Genomic DNA, 27280 nt, shown 5'->3' with positions numbered 1-27280 from the left:
GGACCCCGAGGACACTGCTCACTCAGTGAGAGGAGCCAGACCCAGAAGGACACATCCCGCAGGACCCCAGTCCCAGGAGGTCCCCAGAGGAGTCCCGTCCACACAGAGAGGAGAGGGTGGGAGCCGGGGCCGGTGCAGGGGGTGGGGAGTCCGTGCTTCGTGGGGACAGAGTCTCCGTGTGGGGAGATGGAAAGTTCTGGAGACGGAGGGTGGGGGTGGCTGCCCGACAGTGTGAGTGTGCTCAACTGAGCTGTGCACTTAAAAATGGTTAAGATGGTGAATTGTATGTGATGTCTAGTTTACCACAATAAAAAATTATATCAATCTAAAAACTGGGTCATTTTAAGCCCCCGGTCTGTGGTAATTTGTTACAGCAGCCCTGGGAAACAAATATCCTTAGGTAATTAGAATACAGAAAAAATAAAAAGGGCCCATGAATGTGGGCTTTTCTCTGCCCCCCACTTCACAGCTATGGAAACCGAGGAAGTCACTTCCTGGTCTTCTGGCACTGTGTGCAACAGAGGATGGCCCATGTCCCTTCCCTGGGGGTAGTTTGAGCTGGTCCCACATCAACCCACCCCTTTTCAGTAAAAACCACAATGAAAGAGCTTAGAAAGTGTATTCCTTTTGTTCTTTTCCTTTGAAATAACACACACAGGCGGGGAGGTGGGACACGGTGTAGGGGGGGGCAGGTGGAAGCCACGGGGGGGTCCTCCAGCCCCCCCAAACAACCCAGTTGCTCTTTTGTAGTCCTTTCATGGGGTTCCCCAAGGACTTGGGAGGAGTGACGGGAGGGGTCCCCCAATTACGCTAAGCTCGGAACCCAACTCTAAAGTGCAGAATGTACAGGGCCGTGGGGGATGCTGGGGGCTTGGGTTATCTGAGGGGGAAGAATGTCTGCTCCTCTCTGGTAGAAAAATAGACCTGGAGTGAGTTTGAGGGATTTGGCTTGTTTGTTTTGCATAATTGGACGCTTGGCTCCAGGGAAGGCTAGTCTGTGTAGACCTGCCCCGAGCTCCCAACCCCGAAGCCTGGGGAAGAGACGGGCAGTGCTGGGGTGTGGTTGGGGAGAGTCTCCTTAACGTGTTCCCGGCCTCAGACCCCTTGCCAGCCCCCAGGAAAGAGCGACTGGAGGTTATCATCAGCCTAAATGTGGGAAGGGAACGGAAGACACCACAGAGCATTGTGGGGGGCACTGGGCGGGGAGCGGTTTCCCCACAGGCCAGAGGTGCAGCCGTGCCGGGCAGGTGGCGGGGGCGGGTTGCGGCTCTCTAGGCCGTGGGACGGGGGGCATCTCCCTCCCCAGCTGCCGGCTTCTAGCCATGTCAGGACTGATGGCAAGTCCCGCGGGTTTTTTGGAAGCAGGAGGCCAGGACCTAGGCTTCCCACAGGCTCCTTAGACCCCGGGGCTTTGTGTCATGGGCAGAGGGCCCTGGGCTCCGGAGTGTGTCTGGGACAGGGGCATGGGGGGATCCAGGATGCTGTGACAGGCCTATTGGGATCTATTTAGACTTGGAGTCTGAGCATTCAGGACCCAGTGCCTGGGAGGATTCTGGTCAGAATCCAGAGGTTAAAGGGCTGGGATCCAGTGCTTGGAAGGGTGGGGGAGGAGTCTGTCTCCTATGCGTGAGGTTTCAGCATCCAGTGCCTGTGGCGAAGGGGTTTGGGGTCCAATAGTCGCAGTCGCCAGGACCCACTCGCTCTGCCGTTGGGCTCACATTGTGGATTTAGGAGCCAGGATCCAGCCGGTCAGGGCTTGGGAATCTGAGATCCGGTGGTTGGGGGTTGAGGGTGTAGTGGTTGAAGTGTAGGGAATCCAGTAGTCAAAGCAGAGGGATCCAGGACTCAGTGTCAAGGTAAAGGAATTCAGGAATCCAGTAGTTGGGGTGAGGGGATCTGGGATCCAGTGGCTGGGGCCCCGGGATCTAGGCATTGCATTGTCAGGATCCGGTGGCTGAGGCTTCTTGATATCCAGAATCCAGTGGCGGAGCTTGGAGATCCAGGGCTGGAAGCATGGGGATCTGGGATCCGCCAGTGGGTTTGGGGATCTAGGACCCAGCGCTGGATCTGGGGCCTGAGGGAGCTGGGCTCTGGGTGTTTAGGTATGGTGATGTGTGCTCCTGTGGTTGGGTTATCAGGATCCATTAGTTGGGTTGTGGGGCATCCCGTGGTTAAGTCACAGAGGTCCAGGACCCCGTGTGTGTGGGGGGGGCCAGTAGCTGTGATATGGGGGTGTAGGACCCAGTGGGCCAAGTGTGGGGATCCTGTGATTTGGTGTAGGGAGCCCTGGGATCCATTGGCTGGGCCATCAGTCTCCAGTGGCTGAGGTGTGGGGGATGTCGTGATTGGGCTGAGGGATCTGGGGTGGGTCAGGCTCTGGGTCCCTCACCTGGACGTGACCCCCAGGGCCTGCTTCATGTTCTCGTAGACCACATAGGAGATGCTCACAGCCGGGATAACCTTCATGAAGTTGGGGGCAATGCCCCGGTAGAGGCCCCACACGCCCTCCTGGGACAGGATGTGACGGAGCAGACCCAGCATGGAGAGCTGGGGGGCGCCCTCGATGGAGGCTGGGGGGGGGCGGGGAGGCCAGGTGAGGTGAAAGGGCCCCTCTTACTTCCCCCTCCTACTCCCCAGGGCTGGGCCTGTGGCCGTTGCAGCACGAGGGAGGAGGGTTAGCTTAACAGCGGGACCTACCACTCAGAATCGGGACTTCTCCTGGCTCTGGAAATGGCTGCTCACCTTTTCACCCCAGTCTTGAGGGCCCAAGTTTGGGGATGATTAGAAACAGAGAAGGTATACGTATGTGTGTGGTGGGAGAGGGTACAGACATTTCCTCTGCCTGGAACTCATTTCCCTGCCTCTTCTCCCAGCTCACTCTTCTCTGCCTTCCAACCTTCATGCCAAAGCAGGCTCTTCAGGGGAGCCCTGCTTGGTACCCCAGTCTAAGTCTGGCTCTTTCTCTTATCCTGCATTCAACCCTCAATCCATACTTAATTGTGGAATGATTTATTCAGCATCTTGCTTCCTCTCCAGCCTGTGAGCTCTTGGAGGGCGAGAACCCAGGTTTATGCACCGATACACCCCCAGAGAAAATCACAGAACACAAATGCTAAAATTCCCAAGGAAACTCCCAAAACAGATTCAGGAATGTGTGTGTGTGTGTGTGTGTGTGTGTGTGTGTGTTTTGGGGGGCTAGAACCCATAAAAGAAACCTACGAGGAAAATAATAAACCCATACCCAGCCTGCCCCCCCGCCCCCCCCCCCCCCCGTACCCGGATCTTCCCTCGCCTTGCCTTCCTCACTGTAACCCAGCCTTGCAAATCGGAGCTCAAGTTAGCAGCCCTCCCAGCTCAGCCTGCTAGGGCACTCTTCCAGTACTTGCTGCATCTGCTCTCCTCACTTGGTGGGGCGGGTGGGGGGGGTGGGAAAGGGCTCCCGTTCCAGTGTCACAGATGGGTACACCAAGGCCCAGAGAAAGGTAGGGACTTTAGTGAAGGCCATCCAAATCCAGGAGGATCCCAGCTTGGCACCTTGCCTAGCCAGGAGGAGGAGCTGGGGACGGGGAGGTGGGGCCCCAGTGGTGATGTTCTCTCCCTGCCCCATCCTCCTGCCCAGGCCTCACCTTGGGCCTGCATGCGGGTCCGGACCAGGGCCAGCGGGTAGCTGGCTATCTGGCCACAGGTGCTGGAGACGGTGCCACAGGCCAGGAGCACAGGAATGCCTGGGTCGGCTGAGTCATGGCTATACTGCTGGAGCCACCGGTTCTTCAGGGTCTGGTGGGGGCGAAGAAGAGAGTAGAGTGTGGGTTGGGTCGGAACTGGGTAACGCCATGCACGACCCTGGCTTCAGAGGCCCCGCTGGCTGGTCTCTGCATCCCCTGATGGCTGGTACTAGCTGAGCGCTTGGTACCTCCCAGGTGCCCCACGAGCACGGTACCTGCATCCTGTCACTCAGGCCTCACCTTGACCCTCTGTGGTATGTGGGATGACGGCCCCCCTCTACTGTCCACGCCCTTGTTCTTGGGAATATGGTACCTTATGTGGCGAAAGGGACTTTGGAGACGAGATTAAGTTAAGGACCTTGAGATGGGGCATGATCCTAGACTATCCAGGTAGGTCCAATGTCATCGCGAGACTCCTTATAAGAGTTAGAGGACAGGGGATAAGAGAGGCAGAGGTGGGGGATGGGTTGGAAGATGCTGTGCGGCTGGCTCTGAAGATGGGCAACGGGCCCACCGGCCGAGGCAAACGGGCAGCTGCTAGAGAAGGGGGAAGGTAAGGCAACAGCTTCTCCCCTGCAGCCTCCGGAAGAAAGGCAGCCCTGCCAACAGCTTGATGTTAGCCCGCTGAGCCCCATCTTGGACTTTGGACTTCCAAAAAGTGATGAGATAGTGAACGTGCGCTGTTTTAAACCCCTAAGGTTGTCGTCATTCATTCTAGCAGCCATAGGACACTAATACGCTCTCCAAGGTGGACACGCCATCCGTGTCCTCTTCAACTCAAATCAGCTGACTCCCAACTGCCAGCGTCCACAGTCCTGTCTGAGGACTCTTGCTGGACCCAGGTAAGGCTGCTCTGAGCCCCCCCACCCCCCAGCAGCAAGCAGCGGATGACTGACTTGCGTCTAGCTCCTAGCTCCCTCGCGTCTCGTGGGGGGGGGCATGTTCTATGCTGCCTCCAGAGGCCCCCCACCGGGACTGAGCTCCACCTGTCCACCATGATAACTTGCTTGATAACATGCCCTTATGGGTTCGACGGCATCCCCCCAAAAGATATATTGGGGTCCTAACCCCCAGGACCTCAGATTGTGACCTTATCTGCAAATAGAGTCTTTGCAGGTATGGAGAGTTAGGATGAGGTCATCCTGGAGTCGGGTGGGCCCTTAAGCAAACATGACCAATGTCCTCATAAGAAGAGGACACACAGAGATGGAGACACACAGCGGGGAAGACAGCCACACGGTGACAGAGGCAGAAATTGCAGGGATGCCCCTTGCTGGAAGGGGCAAGGAAGGATGTCCCTCTAAGGTTTGGGAAGGAGTGTGGCCCTGCCGACACCTTGAGTTTAGACTCCAGCCTCCGGGACCATGACAGTAAACGTCTGTTGCTTTGAGCCCCCCACAGTTTGTGGTACTTTGTTAGGCAGCCCTAGGGAACGGATGCTCCTTTTATTTTGGTTACCTTACCTTCCTGCCAAACCACGTGCTCTCACATCCCTGCTTCCAGAGGACCTCAGACTAAGACAAATACCACCACCATCTCCATTTCATTGACAAGAAGCCGAGGCTCCAGGGAAGTTACTTGTCCATAGCCACAAAATAAGGGTGGGAGTCAACATTCAGAGCCACGCTGGAGTCCAGAGTGGTGCGCTTGGTTTTTCAGGCAGCCAACCCCTTCTGAAGCCTCTCTTCGAGGACCTTCTTTCTTGCTCTGGGACTGGGATGGCTCCTAGGTTTCACTTCCCATGTCACTTCTCACCCCTTGGTAACAGCTGCCCAGAAGTGTGTGGAGAGGGACTCAGGGCTGGCACAGATCAGTGATGTCCGGGCTAGGCAAGGACTGGGCGCCTTGGAAGCAAGTGTTCACCATTATTGCCTTGCAATTTTAAGAGCCTTCTTTGGGGGCTGGAGCAGGATTTGCCAAATAGGTGTTGCATGAGTGTTTAAGAGGTGTTCTGTTGAAAAGAAGTTCTGAAGACTGTGTAAGTATGGCCAACACTGGGCCAAAAAACAAAACCAAACAAACAAACCAAAAAAAAAAAAAAAAAAAAAAAAAAACCACACCAAAAACAAAAACCCAGTTAAATCACTTTTCTGCAGACTTCTCAGAGTCTTTAAGGGACTAACATAGATTTTGAAACTCCAAGAGGGCACAGCCTTTCTCAAACCACTCAGACCTCCCACCTCCCTTTTTGGGTGAAGAATGGATCGAATAAAGTTCGGTCTAATTTCTTCTCATAGCCCCCAGTGGCGGAGTCTTGCACTCAGGAAAAACCAGCCACATCACTGAGCTCTTGCTGACTCTTCGATTCCTTCCAGCCACTCGAGACTCACACTCCTCCAACAGGCCAAATCCAGTGCTGCTTCTAGAGCTGCGCTCTCTGCACCCTCTGCCTTGTTTCACACGGCCTTGCTCATCGCCCCTCAGGGGCCTGCCTCGACCCCCTCCTGCCCAGTGTTACTTTCAATTACACATCCTGTTTTATCCTCTTCTGAGAACTTAGCAGGATCTGAAACTACTTGTGGGCCCGTGGACTGACGTCCTTGCTCATTGGAGTGGATGCCCCAGGAAAGCGAGGACTGCGTTGTTTTTATTTAACGCCGTCCCTGTACCTTGGGATGCTCAGTAAACCGTTGCTGAGTGAGCAAGTGAGTGAATGAGCAAGTGAGTGAATGAGTGGTGGTCTTGTCTCATGTGGCCGCCCAGGTGCTGGGTGCTGGGGAAGTCAGGGATGGAGTGTTGGAGATGAGGACCGGCTGCATCGTTTTGCGAGGCCCAGGGCAAAATAAAAATATGTAAGGTCCCTCGTCCAAAGATGATCAGGGATTTCAAGATGGCAACAGCGGGGCATTAAACCAAGAGCCAGGCCCTCTGAGCATGGGGCCCTTGATGACTGAACTGGCCCCCTGCCTGTGAAGCTAGCCCTGTCCTGGACACAGAGACTTTGGGGGATGCCTGGGGACATCTGGGGCTGTGCTACTTGGAAGAACTTGGCGATTCCACCAGGAGAAAAGTCATGACCACTGGAAGAGAAGTCAACACCCCCCCCATTTCTGCCTCTCTTGATAAAGGCCCTGAGATGCTGGCCATAGGGTGTGGTTTCTATGAAATGGGCAGGCCCTGAAGAAGACTTTGGCCGGATCCAGTATGTGCTCTGGGGAGACAGGCATCTCTGAAGCTCACATTCACTTTCTCCCATGATTCTGTGAGCTATGGTGGTCCCTGACCTTCCCAGGTCCCCAAGGCCCAGCAAGGCTGAACTGCACACGGAAGTGGGAAGAATTCTCACAGTGGTAAAAGTGAAAGAGTTGGGGAGTCCAACAGCTGAAGGGGTTCCCCAGGATCCCAAGGCCCATGGTGCTTCTCCACCCCTAGCTATGGAGGTTCACTGAGTCAACCCTATGGGAAAGGGGTGTCCCGTGGGCAAATCCCAGGGGGGGAGAGAAAAAGGGGGGCGGGCTGCCCACAGACCTCATAGATGGCCAGGTCGATGCCCGCATAGGGAATGATGCCCAGCACATTGGGCAGGTAGCCACGGTAGAAGGCGCGGGGCCCCTCTCGCTCCAGGATCTGCCACGCACAGTCCAGCAGTCCCTTGTACTGGCCTGTCCGGCGCAGGGTCAGCCGCGTCTTCAGCACCTGGGGAGGACCCCGGTTATCCCTGGGAAAACTGCTTCCAGAAACACCACAACCAGGAGTGAAGACACCTAGAAACAGCTACTCCTAGAAGGATCTACCCTTGCAATACCTGAATTTAACAAACCAGTTACTCTAGAATCTTCTGCTATCCCCAAATCTCTATACCTCGAAATGGTTGCATCTCTGAGTTGCATATGGTGGCCACTGCTGTCTCCCAATACCTTGTTCCCGTCCCCCCTTAATAATAGAAACTATAATTTTCAGCAAGCACACAGCCACTCACTTTCCCTGGATATATGGCCATGTGACTAAGTCTTAGCCAATGAAACAGCAGGAGAACAGGCATGTGTGACTCAGAAAGTATCTTTAAAGGCAGGGAGGTGTTCCTTCCTTTGTCTATTCTTCCTTATTGACTGGAACATAGATGTGATGACTGGAGCATATGCAGCCATTTTGGTCCATGAGGTGGGTGCTACATTCTGAAGTGCTGGAACAAGATACAGGGAAGGTACCTCGGTCTCTAACACTTTGAAGCCACCATACCTGCCCTGAACTGCTTACTTTAGACTTCATTTATGTGATTTGAGCTTTCCATCACTCAGAATCCTGACACACTGCACAACCTGAAACCTGAAATAATTCCCCTGGGAACAAACAGCCTGGAAATCAGTATCCTTACAAGAGGCATGTCCACAAACAGCTGGCCCCACAGTTGCTGCCTATATCGTTATGATCAACACCACCATCCCTAGAAGTCACATCTCAAATTGCAATGCCCATACAGACTACACATGAAATAGCATTGCTCTAATGAGCCCCAGTCCAAATCAGGGAGAGGCAAAGTTACAATACCAATGCCTATCACACCATGGAGTGACGTGGTTATTGCAAGCCCCCCACCCTGCAAAGGGGCCTCGGCAAGAGTCCCTCCTTCTCACCTCCATGGGGTAAATGATGGTTTGGGCCGTGGCACCAGCCAGGGAGCCAGCCACAAAGCGCTCCTGCACGTGCAGTGTCTCCTGCTGCCCCCGAATGGCCCGCTTGATCTGAAAGTGGGAGACACAGAGGTGGGCAGGACCTCAGGTCGTCCTGCTGTGGGCACCACCCAGGGGAGCAGATGCCCACTCCTGGGGGTCCTGCGGACATCCCCCACCCCCAAGCCAATCCCACCAGCCCTCACATCTAGCTCACATCTCCCACACCTGCCCCCACCTGCTCATAGGCCATGAACTTGATAGCCGACTCAGGTGCAATCTTGAGCACGTTAATCCCATTGCCACGCCACAGGGAGCGCATGCCCCCCTCTTGGATCATGCTCTTTAGGCCCCCCAGGATGTTTAGCTTGTTGGTCTTGGAGGCGTGGACCTGTGTGGGGAGATAAGGTGGCTTTGGGGTCCCCTTCTGGGGCCCAGGCCTAGGAGAAGGGGTGGGTCTTTCCGGGGCCCCTCACCTGCATGAAGACCTTGAGGCGGTCCAGAGGGGCCGTGCCCGTCCGCGAAACAGCACCTGCCACCGCACCTGCCACCAGCTGCTTCCACCACATGCCGGTCAGCTTCTCCTGCTCTGAAAACTCATCAGGGACAGTCAGGCACTCACCAATGTCCAAGACCTGAGGAGGCAGGGACTTGGGTGTCACACCATCATAGGGGCAGGGAGATGCACCTCAGCCCTAAATGGGAGTGTCTCCCTCATGAATCCCAGGACACGCAGAGCATCCACCAATAAATCTTACTTGGAGAGCCCAGGAGATCCCTCTTGGAACCCTACCAGATCCCAGCAGAACATCCAACCTGACTCCCATGTAGGATCCCAATATCCTTCCTGGGCACCTCCACCAAATCCCACCAAAGGAGCCTACCCAAGCATCTACCATATACAGATTCCTTCCAGAGCTGATCAGATTCCTTTGAAGGATTGCACCCAAGAATCTCCCGCATAAGGATTCCAGAAGACCCCTCCAGGGCCACACAAGATCCCACCAGGGACCTGCCATTTAAGGAGACCAGTGGATCCCTCCCAGGGCCTCAGCAGATCCCACAGGGAATCTGTCCCCAGGGATCATCCCTTCCCTAGAATCCACCTATAGACTTCCCAACCAAGTCTTTCATGGATCCCCAGGGTGGGAATGTCTGGATCTCCCAAGGGAATCTCACCAGATCCCGCAGGTGGATTCCCCTACAGATGCCATCAAATCCTACTGGAAGCATCACTCAGAGATTCCCACCCAGAAGCGGGGGATTTAGAGCACCTCCTCCCCCAACGTCCAGTGGATCTCAGTGGATTTTCCAAAGAAGGTGGCTTTCTAATGAGTCCTTTCAGCAGCAGACCATTTACTGAGGCAAAAAGAACCCAGCAGAAGGGGAGCTGTGGGTGGAGGCTGGAGGCTGGGTGCCCTGTCTGGTGAGCTCTTCCTTCCCTGTGCTCCCACCTCCCACAGTCTGGCCCCAGCACCCCAAAGTCAGGTCTGAAGGGCTCCAGCCAGATCACAGACCTCCCCCAAAGGGTCCCCAGTCCCCTGAGCCCTGATCAGAGGAAGAGAGGACTAGAGTCTCATCCCTTGGCTGTTCCCAGTGGCTCTTCCTTCTCAAGACTCCTGACCCAGCCCCTCCATGCCCAGGGGAAACCAGACCAAGGCCCAGCCACCACGCTAGGAAAGCTGCCCCCACCTCACCGTAGAATGTTTCCAGAAATAGACCACATCCTCCACATTCTCCAGTGAATGCAACAGGAAGTGGTCGCGCCATTCCTGCCAGTCAATGGTCATCGTGCCGTCTCGGTCCATGCTGGGGGCGCAGGGCAAGGTAGGGATAGAATCAGTGCAGGGGCTGGGCAGGGGGTGTAGGAGTGAGGTTCAGCTGGTTTGGGGGTGGACTTCCTGTGCGCTAAGAGTTTGCCATTTTACAAAGGGGAAAACTGAGGCTCTGAGAAGTGAAGCATCTGGTCCAGGATCTGCCTGACTCCCAAGCCCACCTCTCAGCTCCACCTGCCCTGGGATTGGGTCTGGGGCCTAGAGACTCAAGGTGGCCAAGGGGCCCCCGGGGAACTGAGTTACCTGGGATTCTGGACCCCCAGTTATTCACCTGTGCAGAATTTTCTCTGCTTGCTCCAGCGAGATGGAAATGCCTAGGGCTCGGAAACTCTGCTGGATCTCAGACACATCGATATGACCTGGGGAGGGGACCAGAAAAGGGTGTGCATGGAGGGACCCTGGAGCCCAGGTACAGTACAGCTCAGAATGGGGATGGTCTAGGAAGACCAGGGGATCCAGGAACCCAGGAACCCAGGATGAGATTTGCAGCAGGGTTGGGGGGGGTCACTGACCCACTGGGATTAGAAAGGTGGAACTGGGCAATGTTGGGGGGGTTCCTCTGCTCCATGAATGAATGAAAAAATGAATCCAGGGATAATTATGGGGGTCCTTATGCCATAGGGGATTGAGAGGCAATATTAGGGACCCAGAAGAGGCTATGGGGGGTGTCTGCCTCATAGGGAATCCAGCGGGAATATGGGGCATCTCTGTGTCCCTTAGAAACTTAAGAGTAATAACAGGGGTCGCATCCCAGAAGGGAAAGGCGGTGGGATGGGCCCACGGGCCCAACCACCTAGCTGGGGGGTGAGGAGAACTCCCAAAATAGTTTGTGAGTCATCAGGGAGAAGTGGCCCTCCCCCTCCTAGCAGTGCCGGTTCTAACCCCACTGGTGTCTCCAGGGCCCCTGCAGCCCATCCCTGGGTCGTACCATCCTGATTCCGGTCCAGACTGTGGAACAGAAGCAACAGGCGCTGTTCCCGCTCCTGCAGGTAGCGAGAAAACTCCTCCAGGTCCAGCCCACCACCTGGGTCAGCGTCACCCTCAGGGGAGATACCCTGGCAAGGGGGAAGGGACGAGGGAGCTCCAGGAGGCTGCTCCCAATCTGCAGGGGGGCATGACAAGCTTAAGGCCCAGGAACTCAGAGCCCCCAGCACCTAAGGGACAGGAGCAGGGGAAGTCACCCCTCCATCCACTAGCTCACTTCTCAGCAATACGCCCAAGGCCACCGTAGGTCTACGAGGTGGAAAGCGGTTGTCCAGTTTGCCTAGCAAGCAAACTGAGGCTCTCCAAGGTCAAGTAACTTTTTCAAGGTTACAGAACTGGGAAGTGGTAGGTAGCCTTGGGCTCTTGTCTCTGAAAGCCTGTCCTCCCAGCTGTCTCTTAAAAAAACCCTGTCCATATGGCAGTTTCAGGAGCTCCCGTTAGAGACAGCTCTGGGCACTGTGGGGCAATGAGAGATCTAAGCTGAGCCCCCACCAGGCCTCTGGTTTCCCACCTGGAAAGTGGGAGGTTGTCCTGGAGGTCTCAGGATGCTGTGGAGAGAGACACTCCAGGGGCATCTGGGGCTAGAGGTGTAGGGGACACCTGCATAGGCCTGGGGCAAGTTCCTGCTTTGCTACATCCCATGCTGAGGGTGGCCTCGGACAGGATTGGGTACCGGGCTGAGGTAGCCTGGGGCATTAAGCCAGGCCCCCGGGGAGGGGGAGGGGGGAAGGGCAGGCCTGGGAAATGTAAACGTGGAGAGGCTGGGGCAGCCGGCTGGGAGGGCAGTGGGTGCCCGGAGGAGGGGGGGAGGATGGGAAAGGGTGTGTCTCCTGAGGCGGGGAGCAGGGTATGTCTTGGATGGGCAAAGAGTTCAGAGGAGGGTGTGTCCGGGGCAGTGGGCAGGAGAGCCGATCGGCTCCTTTCGCTGGCAAGACATCCCCCACCCTCGAGGCACCGGCGCGGGGGTTGGGGACCGACGGTTGGCAGCTGAACTGCAGGCCTGGAGCCTCCGTGGCTCTGTCCTGGGCGAACCCGTTAGGCCCAGACCCGCGGGGCAGGGGGAAGGGGACGGAGACGCCCAGGCTGGGCACCCGCACTGGAGTGCAGCCACAGGCAGTCGCTGACGGCTGCGGCGGCGCTCCATTCAGGAGCTCGGGTTACCGGCGCCCGCAGGGCCGGAGCGCCGCGCGCCAGGCTGGGGTCCCGGCGGGGGTACCTGTTGGGCGTCGCGGTCCGGGTCGCCCCCGCCCAGCCGGGCCAGTCCCTGGCGCAACTCGCGCACATCCACGCGGCCATCCTTGTTACTATCCAGCTCCTCGAAGAGGCGACCCCAGCGCTGCCGCCGCTCCGCATCGCCCGGGCCCCCCCGCATGGCGCCGGTCCGGGGGGGGGAGGGGAGGCCCGGCGGTGGCGGCCTCGGCGGGGGCTTCGCGGCTCCCCCTCCCCCCCGCGGCCCCGCAGGGCCAGCTCCGCGGCCACTGCCACCGCAGCCTCCGCGCTGCCCGCCTGGCTCTGGCACTTGTAGGAGGCGGTGACTGCTAGCCGTCGCCGCCCGCGCCAGAACTTGCGTCTCCTCCCTCCCGACCCGCTTGGGGAGAGGGGGCTGGAGGCGGAGCTGCGGGTGTGGGGCGGAATGTCGGGATGCTTTGGTAGGGCACAGGAAGCACCCGAGTTCATTCTGGGGAGGGGGGCTAGAGAGATCAATGGTCTCAATTCTGCTTTCAGAGTTCCGCCTTGCGTGCCTCGGTTTACCCTCTGTCCAAGGGCGCGCAGTAGAGGGATATCAGGGATTTGGTTTCGTAATCCCTTTCCACTTGGCCTCCCTCGCCTACTATTTCTCTTTAGGCGCTAAAGTTCTCGTTTTTCCCAGATAATGCTCAAGAACCAACCTTGCGCCATCTAGCCCTCCATCTGCCCGCCCGCTCATTTCACATTCCCCACTCGGCCACAGAAACAGAAAATCAGGAAGCTGTGCTTTCTCCCTGAAACCCTACATCCCACCCGCGAGCCTTCCTTTTCGGTCCCACTCAGACTGGGAAACGCAAGATCAACGTGCGGCGCGGCTGCAAAGTCGGTTTCCTATTGGCCAGAGCTGCCTGAGCTGCGCCCGCCCGCCCCACCTGGGCGGGGCTTCCGCGGCTACGCTGCGCTGCCTTGGGCCCCGGCGGCTTCGGGCTGGCTGGGCAGTCTTAAAGAGGCCGCGGCCTGATCCAGTCGCTGTGCTGACTGCTCTCTCCAGACCAACCTGCGGATCTCAGTGTCGCGGGCGCGAGTGCCGATGAAAACCGGGAAGGCGAGCGCTGGAGGCGGGGCACCAGCCTGTCGTGCTCGCTGCACCTGCCGAAAGTCCCTCCCACTAATTTCGGGCGCAGTTTCTCGAGTCACCATTAGGGGGAGGGGCGGCCAGACCACTTGGCGAAAAATAATAACAATAACTAACATTGATTCACGGCGTTTCACAATCCAGGCCTTTTACTCACGCCTCGCGTCATCCTCGCCAAAACCCTATAAGGTACGTGGGACTGGCTTTCCCACTTCACAGATGAGGAAACAGAAGGTTAAACTGCTCTACCCAGGCCACATGCCCAGTAAGCGGGAAAGCGGGGATTTAACCAGACCTGGAATTCTCACCCATCGCTCTATACTCTAAAAGTGATTCATTTCCCCTTAACCATTACTCTTCACCCTAGAGTGCCCAGGGGGTGGAAGTCTTATTATCACCGTCCTTAATCGAAAAGTACAGCCGTGAGGGCACGTTTAGTTTTGCCCAGACAGGTGAGCTCAAACACACCTGTGAGTCCCAGACAAATGGCCTCTTAGGGAGGTCCTAGTGGCCAGTGGTCCAGATGGCGTCTTAGATGGCCCCTCACAGATGTTTTCTTTCTTGCAGGTGCCCCACAACATGGGGGATACAGATGTTTTCCCAGAGAAATGCCCCAAATAGGCCTTTTCTCACAAATACATCCCTGACAGGTGGGCCTCAATACACGTGAGCCTCTGTCCTGCCCACCCGCCCCCACTGAAGCTCCCAGGTGCTTCAATATGAGTGTGCCTCATGCACATGTTCTCAGGTCTTTTTTTCATTCGATCTCAATTCCATGCAGATGTTCCTCATACGAGGCTATTTTCTTCATTGCACAGGTGTCTTTCTCAACAGAAATCCACCCAGGAATGCATCATACAGCTCCCCTCTGCCCGCCGCACATAGGTATGTTGCAGTTAAGTATACACCCGTCTGGGTACGTTTCCATATACCTGGGTCCTATAAGGTGTACTAAAATGCAGGTGTGTCTCGTACAGGTCTTTCCAATACATTTCCACACAGGAATTCCTCATACAAGAGTTGTTCATTTCATGGGTGAGCCATGCAGATGCGTTTCCAAAGCAAATGTATCCTACACCAGAGGGCCTCAGCCAGGTGTTTGTTATAATGCAGGTGTGTTCTATACAGCTGTTTTCCACACAGGTATGCTTCCATTCAGCGATACACCAAATGGATGTGTCAATGCAGATGTCTCCCATAGGTGTTCTTCTTACACATCCACGCAAATGTCTTCTATACAGGTTGGCTCCTAGGCAGGTATGTACCACACGGGTGTGTCTTTATCAAGGGCCACCCATTCGGGCCTGCCCCAGACAGGCGTGCCCCATGCACCAGTGTCTCCCTGCCCGGTTTGTCTCCACACTTCTGCTATCCTACAGATGTGCCCGCAATATAGGTGGGAGGTCCCTCTTACACCTGCGCGCTTGCGCCCCTTTTTACTCTTCGGTACTGTAGAGTTGGGTTCCCGTTACAGGTGCGTCCCTGGCGCGGTCCCACCCCCGTTTGGCTCCGCCCTCTCCCTTAGGCTCAGGTGCACAAGCCGGAAGTGTGCTCCCCTCCCAGGTGAGTGACTAAACTTTCCGGGTCACGTGAGCGGGCGGAGCTGGAGGAGTCCGAGCTACCGACGGACGCACCGAGGGTTCGAGCCGGGGACCCGGACCGGGAACCTGAGCGAGGTCGAGGACGGCTGGGCCAGGTAGGGAGGTAGGACGCGCGGCTTGGCCTGCCACCCCTTTCCCCTTCTCCTTCCCTTTCCCCAGCCCAGGAACGCGCCGCCTCGAGTTAATCTTTAATCTCTGACCTCTGGCGGCGGGGGCGGGGCGGGACTGCGGGGTGCCCTGGGCCGGTCATCCCTCCCCTGGGCCTGCGCCCGGGTCTAGCCCCCTCCCCCACGCCATTCTCTTTCTCCCGCCCCAGGTGCCGGGTCGCAGGTACCCCCGGCCCGAGATGCGGTAGAAGCAGCGCGCGCGAGAAGCCCGGTCCCCGGTGCCACCAGCCCGTCGCCCGGCCCATGGCGAGCCCCGGCCTGGGGCTGCTTCTGGCGCTCGGCCTGCCGCTGCTGCCGGCCGGCTGGGGCCGGGCCTGGGGGCAAAGTAGGTACCGGCTAGAGGTTGGGGGGGCGCGGGGCGGGGCTTAGAAGCTCGGGTTACCTGGGCCCTGGAGAGGTCAAGAACTGGGGAGCGGTCATGGGATACCTTGAGAGGAGTCTACAGGGTCGGTCAGGGGTAGGGGCTTCCCTGGACGATTGGAGTTGGTGTAGAATTCCTGAGTTCCTGAGGAGGGCGGAATTGTGGGCTGAGTCTCAGTGTGGTTGAAGTGCTTTGGGCGGACTGGGAGCCAGGAGGAGGCCTGCCTGGGAGGAGGCCTCTGATCCCAGGTTGACCAGGCTGGTCATAGGTGTGGACGCAGCCATTCAGTCCTTCTATTTCAGTTTCTGGAGCCTGGGGGGGAGGTGTGAGTCAGACACTCCAGGGAAACACAGGATCCACCCAGATCCTTAAGGGCCGAGGGAGGGCTGGAGAGGTGGTGGGGGGAGGGCAGGGTCCAGCTTCCAGACACCATCCATTAGAGCAGACCCCAACTCAGCACAAACTGCAAACTACTGTAGGCTGATTGCTCACCGCTGGGCTTTGCTGGGTTGGGGTGGCTAGAGGAGCAGAAATGACTGAGCCAGCCCCTGCATGCAGGGCACCCACAGTCTAGCAGAATGGAAGACTCAGAAAAGCAGAGTTCTAACTGAGGGATGCCCAAGGAAGGTGCATTTGTGCCAAGATGGGAAGGACAGATAAGGATTAATTTGTCCTCTCTAACCCCCCCCCCCACAGCGCAGGACCCCCCTATAAATGAGAACGGCACCATTACACCCTCTGACCCAGGCTCTGGCTCCAATGGGGCCCTGGTGAGTTGCGGTTTTATGCAGGAGGAGGGCAACAGCAATGTTACTCAGGTATCCCACATGAAGCAGGTGAAGGGGCCCAGACTCCCAGAGGTGGCAGGTGCTTGGGAGGGGGATCCCAGGCATGGCAGGTGGGAGCCTGGGAGCCCCACATGTGATTGATGGGCATCAGGAATCCTGGGTGGAGGTACCATACTCCCAAAAGTGGCAGGCGTTGTGGGGCGGGAGGTTGTGGGGTGGGGCATTAGGAGCCCTGGATGCTTCTCAGGTGAGGGTGGACAGAATCTGGCTCAGGTGGGCAACCTGTCCCCTCTCCTGCAGTCTCAGGCGGCCATCACTGCCATCATTGTTGTCTTCTCCCTCCTGGCCGCCCTGCTTCTGGCCGTGGGGCTGGTGTTGCTGGTGCGAAAACTGCGTGAGAAGAGGCAGACAGAGGGCACCTACCGGCCCAGCAGCGAGGAGCAGGTGGGTGCCCGTGTGCCGCCACCCCCCAACCTCAAGCTGCCGCCCGAGGAGCGGCTCATCTGAATGCTGGGGCCTGCTGCAGCCGCCACAACTTCCTAGGACGACCCAGTGCTCACTCACACACAGCAGCTGCCACCAAGACAACAGCCTCTGATGGTCCAGGAGGACTTGGGGGGAGGCCACGGGGCACCTGCCTGGCAGGCTCGGTGAAGCATGCCGCCTCTGCTTGACCCTGCCTGCATTTGGGGATGCCGGGGCTGGGGGCCCGCCTCCACGCTTGCTGCCCCATCTTCGCTCGGCCAACTGTCCTGCTGCCACACAGGCCCGACAGATCCTCTCCTTTCTTTCAGTTCAACCACGCAGCCGAGGCCCGGGCTCCCCAGGACTCCAAGGAGACAGTGCGGGGCTGCCTGCCCATCTAGGTCCCCTTTTCTATCCATCTGCCTTGCTGTGTGACCTTGGGGGAAGGCAGAGCCCTCTCTGGGCAATCAAACCTAGCCAGTGCTTAAGAATAGAAGGGGGAGAAGGTGCTTTAAAGGCTGTGTCCCTGAGGGTGAGGAAGAGTGTGTTGTTCACATCTTATATATATACATACAGTCAGTAGTGAGATGTAACAAAACCTTTTTCTTTTTGAGCTGATGGGGGCAGGAATTAGTCTAGATGGAGGGAAAAAACTCAGGGCTCATAGGCTGTTGAGAGATGAATTGTAAGGTTGCGAGGATCCTAGGGCTGGGAGGGCTTCCTGGAAGGGAGGGGCTTCCAGCTGCACTTGAGAGCCAGCCGGAGGCTGCCCCAGGAGGAAGGTAGTGGATGGGGTACGTTTCTGAGCAGAGAGAGGGCCCCCAGATAAACTCACCAGGAAAACCAGCTTTGGGTTCTTGTGCTTTATTGAAGGAGTGGGGTCTCCTCTAGAACCCAGATTCTTAACCTTCAAAACACTTTTTAAGCTCAGCGACTCTGGGCCGGCTCCTAGCCTGGGGCTCCAGCCAGTCGTTGGCAGGTGCAGCAGGGGATCTGAAGGCTCCTGGCCCCTCTGGGAGCTGGAAGTGAGCGTCCTCTGCCAGCAGGACCTCAGAGATCGGGGATCTGGGGTTCTCTGGGGAACCAGGAACTGAGGAAGAATCAAGGGGTTGGGATGTCCACGTAATATCCAAGTTGGGCTTTGTGGGGACCAGAAGTTGGACACTTTCTGGAGGGCTGGAGTGGGTGGGTGCTGTGGAGAGCTGGGCGCAGGGGCTCTCCTGGGCTCTGGGATCTTCAGCTGCCTTGGGGGAAGGGGAGAGATGTAGGATTAGAAGATGGGACTCGGGGTCCCCTTGGCTGCTTGGGTCCACAGAAGCTGGTGAGGACTGGGGTGGAAGGATGATTTCTTGGCTGGCCTCCAAGGCTGGCTGGAAAGTAGGGTCCTTTGAGGAGGTCATGGCATCCAAAGGCTGGAGGGTTTGCAGAGACGGCAGGTGCCCGGCAGGTAGGGACAGGGGCTGAGGCTCTGGTGGTTTTTCCTCGTCTGGTTGCCATCTTGATCTTCCTGGCATGTCAGGCTGGGTAGGGGTGGGGAGATGGGCAAGTTGCTGGCCTTCAGATGCTGGAGGGACTGGGAAGTCAGATGGGCCGGGGGGGGGGGGGGACTAGGGGCTCTCACCAAGCTGAAGCAGCTGTCCGGGTCCCCTCTGTGGCAGCAGTCCAAGCTCTGGCTGGGCCGCAGGCTGCCCGCCCTGCTGGCTCCCATGCTCAGACTGTCCAGAATCTCACTCAGCAAATCCAGTTCTTCTCCGGACCCCAGGAAACTGTTGTCCAGAGCTTCCTCTGCCCATGGGTCCTGGGCGTCCTCAGGGCTCAGAGCAGGTGCCCTGGGTAAGGATGGGCAGCCTCAGATGTCTGCCCAAGACCCCCAGTGCTGATTGGACTGCTCTGGAGGTTCTTGAGTTTAGGGGCCATCCTCCCCATCAGTCCTGGCCTCCCACGTCCAACATTGCCGCCTCCCCAGCCTTTGAGCCTTACCCCTCCTCCAGGGACACAGAAGGTCTCTCCTCCAGTCGCCTTCTCCTGCTGGGGCGAAGGGGCCGGTTCTGCAAAGGACAGATTTGGAGGGCGGGGCTTCAGGAACGACAGAATCGGGTTTCTGGAGGAGGGTGAGTGTTAAGTGGGCACCAGATACTGGGGTAGGTGAGCAGGTGAGTGAGATGTCTGGGTGGAGACAGAATGGGAGGAGGACTAGGTGGTAATTCCAGGTGTGAGCATTTGCGGTGGGGTGTGTGTGTGGGGGGGGTGGTTTGCCACATTTACCTTTCCAAAGTGCTGGGTGATAGGCAGGCGCTGCTGCAGACGATCTGAGCGGCTGGTTAGGGACAGGGCTCTCAGGGAACCCCCCCTTTGCAGGCCAGAGTTCCCATCCTAGGAAGAGGGTGGGTAAGCCAGGAGTCCCTTCTTCATTGCCCCAGCCATTGGCCACTGGTCTTACCTTGTACGTCAGAAGGCTCTGCACACCCTTCAAGCCGCTCTTGGCCTATGGAGGAGCCAAAAGAGAATTAGATTCCACGGTGATTTGACCCTGAGTATTTGAGAACTCAGCTCTCCATCCCGTAGGACAACTGTCTTGCCATCTGTTCACATTTGTGCCTCACCGACGGTCACAGTTCTCCATGCACCACGTAAGAAGTCAACACTAACTCACCCCTTGCCTAATACAAAAGGAGTATTCCTAGGGGACTATAACCACTGAATGAAATGGGGAGTGGCAAAAACAGAACATTGTAAAAATGTATCAGCATTCAAAAGCCAGGCAACTGAATAAAACCTAAGTTCGGAGCTGCAGAAGTTGGCCACAGGAAAATTCTGGGACTGTAATAGTCTGAGGACAAAACATGTTCACCAACAAATCTGGGTTGTCACTTTCAAATACTGAAGCAGTGATCCTGACAAGAATGAGTAGGTAAATGGAGAATAAACGCAGGAAGACTTGTTAATGGTTTAATGCTGGTTTGGTTCTGATAAAAATGTTTGCACTTTAAATGGGGGGCTAAAGTGTCCTGCTCCCATGAGGGTTTGAAATGTGCCTCGTCCCCTTGTCTTTGTCAGTCCAGTAAGTGGCCTATCTAGTGTAGCCTCACCGAGCGGTACATGTTTTTGACAGCTGGTTGGGTCTTGGCCTTGACCGAATGCAGGAGGGCACCACCACCTTTCTGGGGAGAGAGAATGGCAAGGGAGAGAGACTTGGTACCCTGGGGTTACCCCAGACTCCACCTCCCTACCGCAGCTGTGTGATGCTGGACAAGCCCCTCTCCCTAGCCAAGTCTCAATTTCTTCACTTCTGTTTATAAATGTGCATAATGATGACCCTGGAGACTGTTACGGAGCTAAGTTAATCCAATAATAAACACTAAACAAGTGTTTGGTGTTACTACCTTTAGGTTGTCTGCCCAGAGCTGGTAGGAGCGAAGAATGCCTGCAATGAGGAGAGCTGGTCATGGCTGGTGGGCTGAGGCTGGGGTACTGGTGGGGCAGGGGCTTCGGCCTAGGCACAGGGCTCACCTGAGGAGGCGTCGCTGCAGGTGATCTCCTGCTCAAAGAGATCTGAGAAGCCCTCTCCTGTGTTCAGCTTCTCCAGTCGGCCTTCGATGAACTGGGGGTGGGGGAAGGGTCAGCAAGGGCTGCCACCAACACATCTGAATTCGAGGACTCAGGATTCTGCTGGCTCTACACAGGCAGAAGCCATCCCTGGCCCCTCCAGGGACTCACCCCTAGGACTCTGGAGTCTGGAGCCACCTCAGGAAGCCAGAAGCCCAACCCTCTCCCTGCCACTCCCCAGTCAGGACCTGTCGGGGACCAGACCCCGCCCCTCATAGGGACCCGGAAGTCGGACTCTGACACTCCTGACCGGCTCGCCACTCCTTTCAGTGATCCTGGAAGAAGTCTACCTCATCTTCAGGGACCCGAGGACCCATCCCCGCACAGATGGACCCCAGAGTTCTACCCACCTCCCAAGAACCCAGGAATCCGGCTCCACTTCTCCCCCATATCCCTGTAACCCCGGAGTCCTCGGCCGCCGCCTCCCCAGCAAGGGGAGTGCACACTCGGGACACACCCCTTTCAGAGTCCCGCACGTACACCCCCACTCCCGCCCCGGATGCTCCATCCTTAGGGACCCAGGGATTTAGTCCCACCTCAATCTCCCCAGGAACCTGGGAGCAGATCTTATCCGCCAGGCGTCAGGGGCTCCTATCTTTAGGGAAACGGTAGTGCAGTCATGCCTCCCCCACCCGGGGACCTTGAAGGGTGGGACCCCGCCGGACCGACTCTAGTCTCCCCTATTGGACTCAGGCTTCCGTCCCTCTAGCTCCGGCTCGCCCCCCAGGGACCCAGGATTTTCCGCTCCAGCCCCGCCCTAGCCCCGCCCCCGGCCTCGGCCCCGCCCTCAGGGTTCTGGCGCACCTGTTTGAACAGCTGCAGGTGCACAGCCCGCTGATGGAAGGCCTGCAGGGGCGCCCCAGGCTTCTGGGCCAAGAAGGCTTCTTCGCTGAAGGTCACAGGCTGGCCCTAGAAGAAAGACCCTGAACTTCCGTGGCTCTCCTGGACCCCAGCTGTCTCCCTTATTCTATCCCGTGTCCATGTAGCAAACGTAAAATGGGACCATAATGGTATCTATCTCACCATCCAGTTGTGAGCATTAAACAAGATATAGTGACAGTAAAACCTAGCATTTAGCGAGAGCTCCCGATGTGCTAGGCACTATCCAAACATTTTGCATATGCCCATTCACTGACTCACATGACCCTTTTGTGTGGGTACTAGTGGGATTCCATTTCGCAGATGAGCAAACAGAGGCACAGAGTAAGCACTCCATAAAGCCTAGGTATTATTATCATTAATTATTATTATTATTATTATTAATCCTTCAGGGACCCAGGAGACCTCTCCCTTGGCCTCCCCGCTGCTCACCGGGCTGCAGATGAGCGCATCGCGGTAACCCCCGAAGAGCAGGGCCTGGGCTTTGAGGAAGAGACGGGACACCCCTTCCCCCGGCGCCAGCGCAACCTTCCTTAGCCGAAGCCTCAGCAGGGACACCTGGGGGACAAGGGGAGGCTGTGAGCCGGCAGATGTGGGGCCTTGGCCTCCGCGACGCGGCAGGAGCACAGAAGGGGGTGACACTGACCACGTCTGGGGGCAACGCTTGCACGTCGTCGAAGGGCGTCTCCAAGGTATTGGAGTCCACGTTCATCACCACGACCTCCTCCAGGGCTTTCTCCCGCACTCTCTGCGTCGGGGAGTGGGGGTGGGGACGGCCGCTCAGAGCCCGAGGATCTCTGGCGGGGGCGGTTATTTGGGGATGCAGGAGGAGGGGAATCCCGTCCGCCGCTGCGATCCCGGTCTGCTCCCACTCACCTCGGCGAGACTGGAGTGCACTCCGATGAGGTAGGGCATGGGCGCACTGCAGACGACCGAGGGGACAGAGTCATGCAGGCGCCGTCCCACAGTCTCCAGGACCCCAGGCCTCTTCCCCAAGCCCTGCTGCTCCCCGGCCTCCGCCCCTCACCAGCAGTAGTCTAGCAGATGCGGCGGCAGCGTGGGGATCAGTACGTGCTCCCAGTGCATGGGGTACAGGAGGGCGCAGGACGCGTGGACGCACGATGTCAGCTGGGGATACGTAGGGGGCCGTGGAGTCAAGGCCTGGACCCCACCCCCCGACCTCCCCCCACCCCCCCACCTCCCTCCCCTCCCCAGCTTCAAGGACCCTCTTCTGGACGGTGGCTCTCCCGGCTCCATTTCCCACGTCCCCAGTCTCCTGTCCCTATCTCCTCCTCCTCGCCCCTTCCCCACCCACTACTGGGTAAGAGGTGAAAATTCAAATCCCTTTAGGAATCCTGTGAAGACCAAGAATTCGGCAAATTACTGTGTTTGGAGCTCGTGGGGCCACTACTCAGCAGGTCTCAGTCGCTCCCTTTAAGGGGCGGAGCTAACATGCAGCACTCCGGATCCCTCCCCTCAGGGGTAGAACAGCCCAGTAACTCCATCCTCAAGGAGGCGGAGCTAGAATTCAGCTCCCTTGGTCACTAGGGATGGAGCCGGCATTCGTCCTGCACTCGCGACCTCCGTCCTCCCCTTAGGGACGAAACTACAATTTAGCGCTCCCCGAGCTCACCCTCCAGGGGGGCGGAGCCAGTCTTGTTTCGGCCCCTGGTGGGTGGGGTCTGGACTAAGCGCTCCCCGAGAGGGGGCACTACAGCGCGGCCCACTCTGATTCCCCGCCCCCCAGGAGGGCGGAGCCAGGATCCAGCTCAACTCTGATGTTGAAAGGGGCAGAGCCGGGACTTTGCCTCAAGTCTCGCCCAGTGGAATTAGAGCCAGGAATCCGCCCCGCGGTCCCGCCCCCCGAGGGGCGAAACCAAGCCTTGGCCCCACCCCCGGCCCGGCTGGTCCCGCCTCACGGTGCTCAGCTTGCTGGCGATGAGTAGGACCCTTCTTTCCGCCAGCAGCGCGGCGAACAGCCCCACGATGTTCTCGTCGGTCACCGCCACCACCAGCTCCGTTAGGTTCCTCTGAGGATCGGAGAGAAGCGCTGGGCGCGAGGGACCGCAGGATCCGACAGCCCCCTCTGGGTTTCGGGACCTTTCCCCGCCCCCAGGACTCTCTCCCAGGTGTCCACTCACGTTCTCAGGAATGGATGGCAGGCGGCCGGAGTCGGGGGCTACGAAGCAGGAAAGCTGGTGGGGGGCGATGTGGGAGGGGGCACCGATCAGTCAGGGGTCGGCCTCACCTGGGTGCCCAACCTAACAGGGTCCCCAGTTCTCACCGGCCTGCTGTTCCCGGGAGCAGGGGGAAGGATGCTTTGTGCACTGGAGACTGTCACTCTGCTGCCCTGGGAGAGAGGTGTGGCTGTGTGGTCCTCAGGGCTGGGGTCCTCAGGGTTGGGGTGCAGCCTCCCCATCCACCCGAGGGGGTCACCCAGAAGCTGGGGGCTACTCACCAGCTCGACGGAGGCCTGAGTCCCAGGCAGGGGCTGCTGCAGCAGGTTTAGAAGAAATTCCTCGACCTCAGAGACCTGGGTGGGAGCAGGGTGTCTGAGCCAGAACGTGGGTTGGGGATTCTGACTGGGGCTGAGCGGTCTGGGAGGAGTCGAGGGTCTTAGGTCAGGCCTGGGGGTTCTGAGCCTGGCTGGGGGCTTGGGAGGGTAGGGCTGGGACGCCCACAGGAATAAGAAGGGGGACTGATCTCACCTGGTCCTGGGCCAGGAGATCGCCCACTGTGTTCAGCAGCTTGTAGAACACCTCAAACCAAGGCAGGTGGCTGTGGGGAGAAGATATAGGTTCTATGAAGTACCCCTAGGCCAAGGCCCTTCCCACCCCCACCCCAGAGCCCCATACCCCACACCTGAGGATGCAGAGGCAACTGTGGGCACCAGCCCGGAGGTGGCAGAAACCAAATCGGCGGGTGCCGCTCAGGTCGGTGAGAGTGAAGGTGAAATGCTGTACAGCTGGGCTGGGGGGCTCCCTGCAGGTGAGAAAGGCTCTCAGAGACCTGAGGGTCCCAGCTCCCTGATCCATCCCCCGCCAACACTCCTAGTACTGTGTCCACCAGTCTGAGGCTCTGGGTGTACAGGTTCTTAGTTGTCAGGGTCCCTGAGTGCCTGAGCCCCTGGGTCCCTGGGTGTTTGAATCCTGGGGTTCTCTGAGAGGTCTGAGTCCTTGGGTCCTCGAGTGTCTGCTTCCATCCGTACCTTTCCACATCAAAAGGGAAGCAGAATTTAGGCACCATCTGCATAGCTTCCTGGGGATGGAGAGAAGCACGCACTGCTTGATCACCCAGGTTGGGCCCCACCCCTGGCCAAGACAGTCTCTTCCCCGAGGGGGACCGGCCCTGGTCCAGGGAGCAAAGAGCCAGCCTGCATACCTGGTCCCTGAAGTCTGGGGGGAACTGCCGCAGGATGGGGGGATCTGCAGGAGAGCAGGCTTCTAAGTTCAGGGCCCCAGGCCCATCCTCCACGTCCCCAGTCCCACCTGATGACCCCAACTCACCCTCTTGCAGGGAGGCAGGGCAGGCTGCTTCAAAGAACCAGTCGAACATGGCAGGTGGATCCTCTCTGTGGGACAGGACGTGTGGGACATGGCTTAGCGAGTCCAGGGCCTTGCTTCTATGTATGTCGTCGTGTGTACGTGTGTACACGTCTGCAACTCTGCATGTGTGTGTGTATGACAGGTGCAACTGTGTGTGGTGCCCTCAGTGACTTGAGGCAGTGTATATAGGTTGTGTGATGCTATGTGAACAATAGTAATGATTGTGTGTGCATGACTGAGAGGTATGCAGCGGAGTGTGAGTGTGACTGTGTGTGTGCCTGACTTATGTGCTGCGTGACTCGTGTGAGCACTCAGGTGTGTGTGTGTTTGTGATTCTGTCCCGTGTCTGCCTGACTGCCCAGTGTCCAGTGGGAGTGGGAGTGTGTGAGACCAAGCCAGTGTGAGGATGAATAGCATCTACAATTTCCTGCATGGCTGCGAGTGTGGCTGGGTCAATGTGTGAGCATCCCTGCGGTCTTCCTGAGAGCGAGAGGCCCTGCCCACATGTCTCTGTGTGGGAGACTTCATGGTGCCCCAGGGGCTGACCCCAAATTTCTCATCAGAGCAAGGAGGGCCACGTGCCCTTGTACTTCTATGAGCCTTGCACTCTCTGCCGTGCTCCCTCGTCCCCGACTCTGCCCACCCCACAGAGGATGCTGGGACTTGGACTCAGGGGGAGCAACAGTGAGACTGAAGAGAGACAGAGCACAGGGTGGGGACTGGCTGCAGACACACACAGCCCCTGACACCCTGACACGGGAACCCCCAGCACTTCACCCTCATGCCCACGTGGTCCATACGAGCACCCAGGCACAAGGACCCACACAATCGCTCACCTCCCCGTCCCCTGCTGGCCCCCCGAAGCCATGTTCACCATCTCTCTGGTACACCAAGAGGTGCCTGCTCAGAGTTACAGACTTAGGCAGAGCCCGAAGGAGAGAGAGAGAGAGGGAGAGAGGGAAGAGGGGCTGAGAGTGGCCCGAGAGTCGAGTTCACACTGCAGGCCCTCTGAGAGACCTGCCCCAGACCCAGCCACCTGCCCCTGTGGCTCACGGCCCCTCCTGGGCCTGCCCTGGCCCAGCTCCCCTTGGCCCCAGCCCAGGCCTGCTCTGGGAATCTTGGTCCAGAGAGTCGGGGAGGGTGCAGCTCTTACTCAGCTTTGGATCCCATGGTCCCTGCAGGGCCGCCGGTGGCGGCGGCGGCGGGGCCCTTGCCCCAGGGGTCCTGGGGGCCTGTGCTTGCGCAGGGCTGGGCTCTGAGCCCGCTCAACTTCCTGTGTGGCCGGGAGAGGAAGTTTGACGGGTGACGTCCCAGGAGGGAGGCCCCCGCCCCCATCCACTGTGAGAGACCCAGGCACCCTGCCTCCCAGCCTTCTGAGGGTAGGGTGGGCATGGGTGGCGGGCTCGGAGGCTAGACCCCCAGCACCGTCCTGCCGGGCCAGGGCACCTCTGGTCCCTGACATCACACCCAAGCCTTCCTCTCTCTGGGGCAGCCAAAGAAACGACAATTTGCCTAAAATGCTTCCTCTTTCCTCAATTCTTCTTTCCTTTGGCCTATTTGCACCGGCCATTCCCTATAGGACCACCAGAGGGAGCCAGGCTGGAGAGTGGACTCAGGAACCAGGGAAGTGGACAGACAGCAGACGGAGCGTAGTCGTGGACACAAACTGAGGAGCGCAGAGGGACAGCACACATACGGAGCAGTCCTTGCCCAGCCATGTGATGGATGCAGAGGTGACACCCAGGTGCAGCCAGCAGACAGTTCCCAGACAGAGACAACAGACCACAGCTGTGGGTACAGACAGGACAACGGAGATACAGATCTGGACAAGAGACAGAAGCGCATAGGGCGCAGATACAGATGGAGCGGTAACAGAGGGGCAGACATGGTCAGGACCCGGCCACGAGCCGGAGTCACAGTCAGTCACACACACGGAGAAAGACACATCCGGACACCCGCAAGCAGAGCTGCAGACTCAGAAAGAGACAGAATGCAAGTGGACAGATGGCTACATTGTCCTTGGGAAGCACAAGGACACACCTGCAGGCACAAAGGCAGAACACAATACAGGTGCTTATGGTCACGCACATACACAGAAAGTCCCACGGCAGACTTAGGGAGTCTAAATTCAACAAAGTCTGCAAGACTCCTTAGCCTCCTGAAAGGTACTGAGAACGTCTGTATGGACATCAGTGTGCATAGGCAAGAATCCACATGCCTGGCATGTCCCGGGGAGCCTGGAGGTGAAAGTCTGTGTGGCTGTGGGGTTTGTGTGTAGTCCATCAGGCTGCGTAAAGATGCAGGTGACTGGGGATTCTCATTCTGTGCGTGTCTGTTGTGACCATGGGTGCAAGGTATTTCCATGCCAAGGAGTGGGGGGTGAGCAGGTAC

The 27280-nt window shown here is 57.9% G+C and overlaps 3 protein-coding genes across 7 annotated transcripts; 1 reads left to right on the top strand and 2 right to left on the bottom strand.

Moving 5' to 3' along the window:
* Window positions 1-614: 614 nt before the first annotated feature.
* Window positions 615-12649, bottom strand: SLC25A23 (solute carrier family 25 member 23). 5 transcript variants are annotated; one of them, XM_028126375.2, is made up of 11 exons: window positions 12371-12649; window positions 11099-11225; window positions 10442-10529; window positions 10033-10144; window positions 8812-8970; window positions 8574-8726; window positions 8300-8407; window positions 7194-7361; window positions 3627-3777; window positions 2390-2570; window positions 615-2120 (listed from the first exon to the last, which is right to left on the bottom strand). In XM_028126375.2, exons 1-11 carry the CDS (start codon window positions 12524-12526, stop codon window positions 2099-2101), a joined length of 1425 nt encoding a protein of 474 aa, XP_027982176.1. In that variant the 5' UTR covers window positions 12527-12649; the 3' UTR covers window positions 615-2098. The 5 variants fall into 5 exon arrangements, 4 of the variants coding, with proteins under 4 accessions (XP_027982176.1, XP_027982177.1, XP_087873922.1 ...); XM_028126376.2 differs by having other exon boundaries at window positions 11099-11153; XM_088017796.1 differs by having other exon boundaries at window positions 615-2570.
* Window positions 12650-15488: 2839 nt separating this feature from the next.
* On the top strand, window positions 15489-17260 carry CRB3 (crumbs cell polarity complex component 3). Its single transcript, XM_088017794.1, has 4 exons — window positions 15489-15570; window positions 16303-16376; window positions 16695-16838; window positions 17189-17260. Exons 1-4 carry the CDS (start codon window positions 15489-15491, stop codon window positions 17258-17260), a joined length of 372 nt encoding a protein of 123 aa, XP_087873920.1.
* A 447-nt stretch (window positions 17261-17707) lies between these two features.
* DENND1C (DENN domain containing 1C) lies at window positions 17708-26059 on the bottom strand. The gene is made up of 23 exons (XM_028126237.2): window positions 26043-26059; window positions 24851-24915; window positions 24726-24769; window positions 24553-24602; window positions 24207-24326; window positions 24053-24122; window positions 23803-23877; window positions 23629-23694; window positions 23486-23539; window positions 23264-23374; window positions 22372-22472; window positions 22221-22266; window positions 21991-22092; window positions 21777-21902; window positions 21270-21374; window positions 20370-20460; window positions 20243-20283; window positions 19949-20020; window positions 19300-19344; window positions 19125-19232; window positions 18840-18907; window positions 18481-18688; window positions 17708-18379 (listed from the first exon to the last, which is right to left on the bottom strand). The coding sequence occupies exons 1-23, from the start codon at window positions 26057-26059 to the stop codon at window positions 17762-17764; spliced, it is 2403 nt and encodes an 800-aa protein (XP_027982038.2). The 3' UTR covers window positions 17708-17761.
* Window positions 26060-27280: the final 1221 nt, after the last annotated feature.

Source organism: Eumetopias jubatus, unplaced genomic scaffold (genome assembly GCF_037043125.1).
Source record: "Eumetopias jubatus isolate StellerSeaLion01/CBP00866 unplaced genomic scaffold, mEumJub1_p1.0 scaffold_1, whole genome shotgun sequence".
Lineage (NCBI taxonomy): Eukaryota > Metazoa > Chordata > Mammalia > Carnivora > Otariidae > Eumetopias > Eumetopias jubatus.
Note: the sequence above shows the minus strand (reverse complement) of the source record. Positions and strands in the feature narration are given on the sequence as shown.

Coding starts and splice junctions, on each gene's coding strand:
- DENND1C (XM_028126237.2), bottom strand. Junction 20,284..20,369: donor CTGCAGCGACGCCTCCTCAG/GTGAGCCCTGTG, acceptor TCCTCATTGCAG/GCATTCTTCGCTCCTACCAG. Junction 18,689..18,839: donor TCTGTGTCCCTGGAGGAGGG/GTAAGGCTCAAA, acceptor ATCCTTACCCAG/GGCACCTGCTCTGAGCCCTG.
- SLC25A23 (XM_028126375.2), bottom strand. CDS start 12,526: ATGCGGGGGGGCCCGGGCGATGCGGAGCGGCGGCAGCGCTGGGGTCGC. Junction 8,971..10,032: donor ATTTCTGGAAACATTCTACG/GTGAGGTGGGGG, acceptor CTGCCTCCTCAG/GTCTTGGACATTGGTGAGTG. Junction 8,727..8,811: donor GCCTCAAGGTCTTCATGCAG/GTGAGGGGCCCC, acceptor CTCCCCACACAG/GTCCACGCCTCCAAGACCAA.
- CRB3 (XM_088017794.1), top strand. CDS start 15,489: ATGGCGAGCCCCGGCCTGGGGCTGCTTCTGGCGCTCGGCCTGCCGCTG. Junction 15,571..16,302: donor GGGCCGGGCCTGGGGGCAAA/GTAGGTACCGGC, acceptor CCCCCCCCACAG/CGCAGGACCCCCCTATAAAT. Junction 16,377..16,694: donor CTGGCTCCAATGGGGCCCTG/GTGAGTTGCGGT, acceptor CCTCTCCTGCAG/TCTCAGGCGGCCATCACTGC.